Consider the following 8,996-nt stretch of genomic DNA (forward strand, 5'->3'; position numbering starts at 1 on the left):
GGGGAGTTTCGAGATTTGTGTTATTATAATTATATGTACATCCCTCGTTTTAATTTTTTTTCACCATAGATTCGCTCAACTCGTCGAAGACACGTTTTCGTTAACGCTGACTATACAAATAGCATTAAATACAGTAATGATCAGCATTACCTTGTTACAAGTATGTGTTTATTTATTTTCATCTTAAAAAATTCATTCGCGACACATATATATGTGTTCTTTATACACACAGTTAGGATCAGATAATCGTACATTTCTCATAAAATTACAAGAAAATGCGCATGCGGATTAGGAGAATTAATCAAGTATTATACTTTTCATACTGGAGATCACGCAGCAGAACGCCAGTGTTTTTGTAGTGGTGAGATATATAGTATATGTTCTTAGCCAACTGATTCATATATTCTGCCTCAGTTTTGAGGGACAAAAGTTGATAGATCACAGTCTTCAAACGCGCGATAAGATGTAAGAAAAATTTTGAAAAATTTTCTAATAATTATACTCTATATTTAATTAACGGAATTTACGGTTAGCGTATATCACTCAAGTGTAATTGCAGCTACACTAGTCTTTGGTACGAAACACCTCCCAAGTCGCAAAAGATGCTTTTGTTTGTGATGCAAAAAACCCTTCAACCTATTTTCTTGAGCGCTTGCAAGATTTACATTTTTTCAATGGAGAATTTCACCATGGTAAAGAATAGGCAATAATATATTACACGAGCGTATATACATATATTGCATATATGCATATAAGTATATGTATATAATTGTACATACATACGTGCAGACAATACACCGCGTATAAAGATAATTTTAATATTATATTTGACTTATTGAATACTGCTTTTAAGGTCATGCAAACTTCAATGTCATACTTTACGGTACTCGCATCTCTAGAATAATTACGCAATGCGGTCAGTGTAACTATAATATTAATAATAATAATAATAAGAAGAAGAAGAAGAAGAAGTCTTGCCTCTATATATATCTTATAATTTATAGTTCTTACATGACAGCAAGACAATTAAGTGTATATTACTTATATGCGAGTAATGTATACGTATATATACATTCATAATATAAATAGTGATTAGTAATTCAATAACTTGTACTTTTGCATATGTGTATGTACATATAATATAATGCAATAATTATTGTTGAAATTGATTACGTATCAGCTGTGTTATGTTTCTCCGCGGACAGTGCAGTATACCGATGTGAATATCCGTTAAATGAGGACTCAAGTTACAGGTTGTATCATTCTTTATGCAAATTTAATAGATGAAAATTTGAATAATATAAAAATTTGGATATTATCAGAGATAAAATTGTTCAAGATAAGCCAGACTTTGCACACGTTTCTTATGATCATTTATTCACACGTAGATGATTCTAATAAGCAATTAAAATTGGAGATAAAAATTTATTAATTTTAAAATCTCTATGAGCACATTAATTTATCAAGTGATCGAGATTATTACACGAAAAAGTTGCGCCTGTGTTATTTTTTGTATAATATCGATTGATTTTAAAATACGTTATTCAATCGACGTTTATTATTATATCGTCTTATATCTTATATTTATTATATATTTTTAAATTTAGCATTTAGAAAATTCCATCAAGTCTTCTCGGCCACGTATCTGCTCGATATGAATTACTACTCTATCTATTTGATATTACCTGCATTGATGCTATTATAATACTGCAGGTTATACTATTTAAATTGGTGCTTTTCGATCATGCCATGTTCCCGCTTGCTACACTATATACATATATACATATAGTTACTACTGGTGCGTGCACTGAGGCTATATGCGTATACATATTAGCTATAGGCTAGCTATAGGCTAGCTGTTTAATTTAATGATAAAAACGCATTGTTTTTCGACATATGTACATACTCCAAGTATATGCGCGCTTTCACATACATATATACTTTATATATATACATATTATATATATATATATATATATATATATAAAATATGTATAAAGTATATATGTGAAAGCGCGCATATACTTGGTTGGACATATTCGTATATCCGTAATTACCGTATGTATCCAATTATAATAATTGATCGATATCTGATATCCAAATATACATAATGTACATATATATAAAACATACATATGTGTATGTATGTGCAGTGTATATGTGTCTCGTATTCAAACTAAAATGTATATAATTATATATATTTATTGATCAATCGAATATGTATTAATTTTTAATTTATGTCTACTCTGTTCCAGCGCGGTTGGTTAAAACTCCAATAATATAATAATCTACAATTTCTGATCTGGGCCTTAATATTCTGAATACGTGTGCAAAAGCTTAAACGTAAAATTGAGAAATACATAACGCGCGCATATTAAATCACACACACACACATATATACATACACATAAGTATTAAATCGACCGATAAATATACGTATACGTACCCCGACGTATTATTTATTCGCTATTTTTTTATCACCATGAGACATACTTGTATGTATAGGTATCGAAGGACGAATCGAAGCAAATCGAAGATTGATCGCATATGCGTTGATCTTCTGATGCCCCGTATGTATGAATGAATCGCGTACGTATGAAACTGTAAACATTTAGTCTAACGTCCTCTCCTTTAGAGACTAGAGAGTACTCTGGCGCAGTGCCGGTACTGCCGGTAGTGGCAGCACTGGCGGCAGTAGTCCGCAGTGCGCACTGCGCACGAACGTCGCGCGCCGGAAACAATCGGAAGTCTTCAATGTAAACGCGAATTGCGAACGATACCTACACATGATAACGTATTTTTATCGTATAATCAACAGTGTATCTAATCATTTCGAAGACAGGTAAGTACGACGTATCTTTTAAATTTTAAATATATCATAAGCATCGCGATAAAAGTGATGTGTGAAAATTGTCGCGCGCGCGCTAAAAAGAATTCACACGCAACGACATAAGTCATAATGATTCGTATCATCACCTTTTAAAATTGGCACTGTCGTGGACATGATCATAAGCAAACGGAACATTTTATAACATTAGAATACGTACTTAGGACTGCACGTATGTCTATGTATTGTATCGGTTGCAATGCAACTGTAATCATTTTATTTACATGTCATAGATATCTTTTTACAAAAATTATTTTGAAGAAAAGAAACGACTAGGTTATGTTTATCTCTTGTAAAGGTTATGAAAAGATATTTCGATTGATAGAAAATGCGAAAATGTAAATTTTATCTCTCGCAAACGCGCAACGTGGGGCTGTGACGACGAATAAATCAGATAATAAGTCCGATTAAACATACATATATAAGAAATGTAATTCTTCAATCGTAGATTTTTTAAAAGCGCGAATTGAAAAATACCAAGTACTAGAATATTACGCTACACAATACACACTTTTTTTACAAGATTAGAAAAATTACCCTATTTCTATAATAATGAGTAACAACAATTTATGTTACTCAACTTTCTGTATAATAAAGAATAACCTTACATATTCTGAAAACTATCCTATCATTCAGTTTAGTATACCTATTTCAATATCGGCAAATATCAGCAATATTATATACTTTTGTCTAATCTAAAACAATTCATGAGATATGTTCTTGTTTATCAACTTGATTCGACGGTACAGCGGTATAAGATCTGAAAGCTAAAATTAAGCAATACCAAGTTTCAATAATTTTAAGGTAGAGATACATATTACACACACACACACACACATACACACTTTCTCTCTCTCTCTCTCTCTCTCTCTCTATCTCTCTCTCTCTGAGAGAGAGGCCCATATTTACACACAGAGTATGTCACAATAATGTTAGAGCGTTAACACTATAGTTTGTTATGTATACTATAGAGTTTCACAGATAAAAGTGCGCATTTATCATTAAAAGCACGTTCTGAATATAGACCATTATATTAATTGTTACAGCGTCACATACACAACTCTAGAAATGAATGGAATTATTCCTGAAATGGAACAGATTATTAGTCAACTCGAAAGAGGGACTGTAGTGACTAAATTCTTCCCAAGAAAACGACCAGAAAAGAAAACGCTTATGATAAGAAGAGAAACTAGACAAATCGTTTGGTCAAGGAGTGCAACTTTTAGACCTTTTGATGGTTCAGGTAAAATCTTGTCTACAAATCTGTTTGAATTTTACTTAACTAATATTTTTGTAAACACATGAATTTATATATGTAGATATAACATATCTGTATAATAGAAATGGGCAAAAAAAAATTAATATTGCAAATATACTAATTCTGATTCATAAATGTAAAGAGAAATCTCTTGCATTTATCATGTTCAGATACGTTTCTAACAATGATTAAATTTCATCCATTTAAGTATCTCTTTGTTCTGCACTTTAATTGAATCAGTATTATATTGACTGATTGCAATATATAATTAATAAATATTTCTTACACACAGATACGCATGTGTTAACGTTATATATGTTTACTTCTACTAGTTATTTAATAGCTCAAGACACGCGGAGCTTTCTGAATTTTTATTGATTGCGAATAACATTCTTACGTTCATTTGGGAAGATGTATCTCAGTTTTTATCTTCTTACATGTATGTGTACGCGCGCGCTCGCGCGTGCGTGCGGCGTGTGCGTGAGTGTGTGTGTGTGTGTAGAATAAGATTTATTAGTAATTGCAGATGTTGCGTATTTGAATCATGTATTAGTTTTTAATGGCACGTTAATCTTTTACAGTGGAAATAAGAGAAGTAAAAGAAGTTAGGATAGGAAAACAATCTAAAGATTTTGAAAAATGGCCTGAAGATGCTAAGAGAATAGAAAACTTAAGGTGTTTTGTAGTATATTATGGATCAGAATTTAGACTGAAAACTCTTTCGATATCTGGTAAATATGGTGTAACAAAGTACGATCGTTAAAAATGTTGCTTTTTTCTATTACTTATAGTACTACATACTCTCTGTGAATTTATATTAGCTCTTAGTGAGAAAGAATGTGAACTGTGGGTCAAAGGTTTGCGTCACTTGGTACAAGACACTATAAATGCGCCATATCCATTACAAGTTGAAAGATGGCTTAGGAAAGAGTTTTACGCGATGGAAAATTCCCGTGAAACGCAAGTTCCTTTTTCTAAGAGAGTTTATTTTTATTTTTTACATATGTCTTTCTATCAATGTATGTATAAATGAGTGCAATTTATAAATACATTGATTATTTGTGTACTACACTATCTTTTTATATCAATCACATCTATGCGCCATTAGCTACATTGTTTTATATATTTATTGTGCTGACAGGGTGACGTTGAAAGATGTGAAAGCATTTTTACCTCGAGTTAATTGCAAAATTGCTACAAATAGACTCAGAGAATTGTTTCAAGAAGTAGACACAAGAAATCGGAATGAACTTGGTTTTGATGATTTTGTCATTTTATACCATAAACTAATGTTTGATCAGAATGTAAGTTAATATTGTAATATTCTTGTATGTGAAAAAGCCAATCTTTAACTATCCACGCACACAAATTGTAATTGGTGTAATACTTTTACAGAATCTCGCGGATTGGCATAAACTGTTGAATTATTCTAAAATTGGACAGACTGTTACGCTCCAAGAATTCCAGAATTTCCTAGTAACTGAGCAGCAAGACAGCTTGGGGAATAATGAATTAGAAATATCGCGTTTCATTAGAGAGTATTTGCAAGACTCTCAAAGGGATATTCAAGAACCATATTTTACTTTTTCAGAATTTATAGACTTCTTATTTTCTAAGCACAACAGCATATGGAATGAAAAATTTAATCAAGTTTCTCAAGATATGACTCGACCTCTTGCATATTATTGGATAGCGTCATCGCACAACACGTATGTATAATCCCTTTAAAGAAATAAAAATATACCTGTTCCAATCCAATCCAGACACCGTGAGATTGTGATTTCTTAGATACTTGACGGGAGATCAGATTAGCAGCGAGAGCAGCTGTCAGGCCTATGTGCGTGCGCTGAGAGCAGGTTGTAGATGTATAGAGCTTGATTGTTGGGATGGTCCAGATGGGATGCCATTTATATTTCATGGACACACTCTAACGACTAAAATCAAATTTTTGGATGTTATTAAGATTATCAAGGAGCATGCTTTTGTTACATCTGAGTGAGTCTTGAAAAAATAAAAAAATAAAAAAAAAGAAAGAAAGAGAAGAAAAGGGAAAGAACTGATTTGATTTCCACATTTAGCCATATTACTTTTCTATTGGCGTATTTTATTCGTAGGTATCCTGTTATTTTATCTATCGAGGATAATTGCACGTTACCACAACAACGTAAAATGGCAACGACTATGCAAGAGGTATTTGGTGACATGCTGTTAATCCAACCTGTTGACAAAAGCGAAACTTGTCTACCTTCGCCATATGCATTACGTAAAAAAATTCTGTTAAAACACAAGAAACTTCCTGATGGTGTTGACGAATCCTCGTTTCTTGTCCGAAATGATGAAAGCAGACAAGAGATGGATCTTAGGAATACTGTGAAAAATGGGATTCTTTATCTGGAAGATCCGATCGATAGAGAATGGAATTCTCATTTTTTTGTACTGACGCAACAAAAGTTATTCTATACAGACACATTTTCAAGAGCACAGGAAACCGAACACGATGATGATGAGGAGACCGGCATTCGGAGATCTTTGGATGTATGCACATTTTACGTATATATGTATATTAATACAAAGTATAATACGAATTGCGATCCATTATAAACTATGATTTATAATGGATAGGTAGAAATGTGAGATGTATGCGTGTATATGTTAAAATAACATTTGACCTTTTTTTTTATAACTGTTTAAAAGGGCGCGCCAAATGACGAATTACACTTTGGGGAGAAGTGGTTTCATGGAAAATTAGCGAGAGGAAGAGAGGAGGCTGAGGAATTACTACAACGTTATTCCTATCTTGGAGACGGTACCTTTCTAGTACGACAGTGTGTTACATTTGTGGGCGATTACTGTTTATCATTTTGGCGTAAAGGAAAGGTGAACCATTGTCGTATTAAATTGAAGCAAGAAATGGGTCAAACGCAGTATTATCTTATTGATACCAATTGTTTTGATAGTCTGTACAGTTTAATTACTCACTATCGTAATCATCCATTTAGAAGCCGAGTGAGTATTACAATATATTATTGTATTAAAAATATATTCAATATATCTCGAATCTTGAGAGAGAAAACGAAACTTTGTTTTGAAATAAAACTGTATATGAGACAGTATATGATTGACATGACAGTATGTTTTTGATGCACACACAGGAATTTCTAATTACGCTACAAGAACCAGTGCCTCAGCCAAACAAACACGAGGAAAAAGAATGGTGGCATCCTGAGTGTACTCGAATCGCAGCAGAAGAAATGCTAAAGCGTATACCTATAGATGGTGCATTTTTAGTAAGACCTAGTGAAAGAGAAAGTAATTGTTATGCAATTTCATTTAGGTATGTTTGCTCCCTTAAAGCGTCTCGTGTTTTTATTTTTATAGCTTTAGATTATATAGACAACCGCTTACATTAATATATGTACATCAAATTATATTCTATTATAGAGCGGAAAAGAAGATAAAGCATTGTAAAATAAAACTCGAAGGGAGGCTCTATACCACTGGGACCGTAGAATTTGAGAGTTTAGTTGAATTAGTCAGTTATTACGAACGACATCCATTGTTCAAAAAGATTAAATTAAGCCATCCTGTTAATCAAGATATGATCAGAAGAATGGATTTGGTATGTATTTACTGTTCGAATTTTCTTTAAGTTTATATAGAATATATAAACTATTTAAATATAAGAGAATACTGATAGAGACAAAGTATATTATAATTCATCATTCCTTTTTCTTTGTATTTAGGATAACGATGATGGATCTGTTTATGGCATCCCAGGTTATATGGATCCTACAAGTTTTACATCAAAAGTAAGCTTTCTAAAATCATGCCGCCAATTATTAAATTCATGTTTACCAATTCTTATAATGTGACAGAAACCTGTATAGAAATATTTGTAAGTTGATATATTATTAATCACAGATGTATTAATGTAAATTGAATTACTTTAAAGGTTACTGTTAAGGCTATTTATGATTATAAAGCTAAAAGAGATGATGAATTGACATTAGTCAAGCATGCTATAATTACTAACGTTAATACGCAAAACGGAGGATGGTGGAGAGGTGATTATGGTGGTAAAAAACAACATTGGTTTCCTGCCAATTATGTGGAACAAATTGATCAACAAGAAACTCAAGGAGATGTAAGTCTCAAGTTGTATTTACGCCTAAATGAATAATGGTCAGAGAAAAACTAATGTATTGATATAATATAATTGTATTACACCCAACTTAAGAATATCTTGATTTTTAGTCAGCGGATTCTATGATGCTTGGTAGCTTGCAAAAAGGCTCATTAGATATTATGGGTGCTGTGGTAGAATTAACAGTTGGGGAAAGACCAGGTTTAGAATGGGTTTTAAGAATACAAAATCCAAGTATGTGTTCAGTATTCGAAGTCGCGACACCTTCGAAAGATATCGCGTTAGAGTGGATGTCAAGTATCAAAGAGACTGCACAAAATGCAAGTGTCAGGGTAAATATGTAATTTCCATTATATTAAATTTAAATATTATTTAAATATTATTTAACATTGTGTGCATTATATATTGTTTTATTTTTATTAGGAAAATCAACATAAAGAAATGGAAAGGGCATGGAGAATAGCCAAGGAAATGTCTAATCTTATAGTATATTGTAGATCAGTCGCATTTAACATAGAACGAATAAGAACTAAGGGATTTACGTTTAATGAAATGAGTAGTTTCCCTGAAACAAAGGCTGAAAAATTAATGTGTCAACAAGAAAATAAGTTTTTTATTAAGTATCATCAGGTAATATACAAAGAATCGAGAGAGAGAGAGAGAGAGAGAGAGAGAGAGAGAGAGAGAGAGAGAGAGAGCAAATCCAT

The 8,996-nt window shown here is 32.2% G+C and overlaps 3 protein-coding genes across 10 annotated transcripts in view; 2 read left to right on the forward strand and 1 right to left on the reverse strand.

The window, feature by feature from the left end:
* The window catches only part of LOC105459552 (odorant receptor 13a-like), a 3,511-nt gene extending 1,105 nt beyond the window's left edge, over nt 1-2,406 (forward strand). For 3 of the 5 annotated variants that reach the window (XM_011705688.1, XM_011705692.1, XM_011705691.1), the window contains 4 exons: nt 70-160; nt 329-465; nt 560-692; nt 854-1,914. In XM_011705688.1, the coding sequence (XP_011703990.1) occupies nt 70-160; nt 329-465; nt 560-692; nt 854-904 (412 nt within the window). In that variant the 3' untranslated portion in view covers nt 905-1,914. Of the gene's footprint in view, nt 1-69; nt 161-328; nt 466-548; nt 720-853; nt 1,915-2,255 lie in introns of those variants that run through there. The other 2 variants (XM_011705689.1, XM_011705690.1) reach the window with 2 other exon arrangements.
* The window catches only part of LOC105459556 (chromosome-associated kinesin KIF4), a 23,642-nt gene extending 20,996 nt beyond the window's left edge, over nt 1-2,646 (reverse strand). The window contains exon 1 of the mRNA XM_011705697.1: nt 2,447-2,646. The gene's annotated coding sequence lies outside the window, so the exon portion shown is untranslated. The remainder of the gene's footprint in view (nt 1-2,446) is intronic.
* A 68-nt stretch (nt 2,647-2,714) lies between these two features.
* LOC105459550 (1-phosphatidylinositol 4,5-bisphosphate phosphodiesterase gamma-1) overlaps nt 2,715-8,996 on the forward strand; it is a 7,880-nt gene continuing 1,598 nt past the window's right edge. For 2 of the 4 annotated variants that reach the window (XR_975693.1, XM_011705685.1), the window contains exons 1-15: nt 2,715-2,842; nt 3,934-4,130; nt 4,727-4,876; nt 4,967-5,105; nt 5,287-5,449; nt 5,541-5,854; nt 5,934-6,140; nt 6,260-6,680; nt 6,840-7,151; nt 7,298-7,479; nt 7,587-7,764; nt 7,889-7,954; nt 8,098-8,289; nt 8,400-8,621; nt 8,713-8,919. Coding sequence is in view for 3 of the 4 variants with exons in the window: in XM_011705685.1 (XP_011703987.1) it covers nt 2,787-2,842; nt 3,934-4,130; nt 4,727-4,876; nt 4,967-5,105; nt 5,287-5,449; nt 5,541-5,854; nt 5,934-6,140; nt 6,260-6,680; nt 6,840-7,151; nt 7,298-7,479; nt 7,587-7,764; nt 7,889-7,954; nt 8,098-8,289; nt 8,400-8,621; nt 8,713-8,919 (3,006 nt within the window). In the remaining variant the exon portion in view is untranslated. The other 2 variants (XM_011705686.1, XM_011705687.1) reach the window with 2 other exon arrangements.

The sequence above is a fragment of the Wasmannia auropunctata genome, unplaced genomic scaffold (genome assembly GCF_000956235.1).
Source record: "Wasmannia auropunctata unplaced genomic scaffold, wasmannia.A_1.0 LD334183.1, whole genome shotgun sequence".
In the NCBI taxonomy this organism is placed as follows: domain Eukaryota; kingdom Metazoa; phylum Arthropoda; class Insecta; order Hymenoptera; family Formicidae; genus Wasmannia; species Wasmannia auropunctata.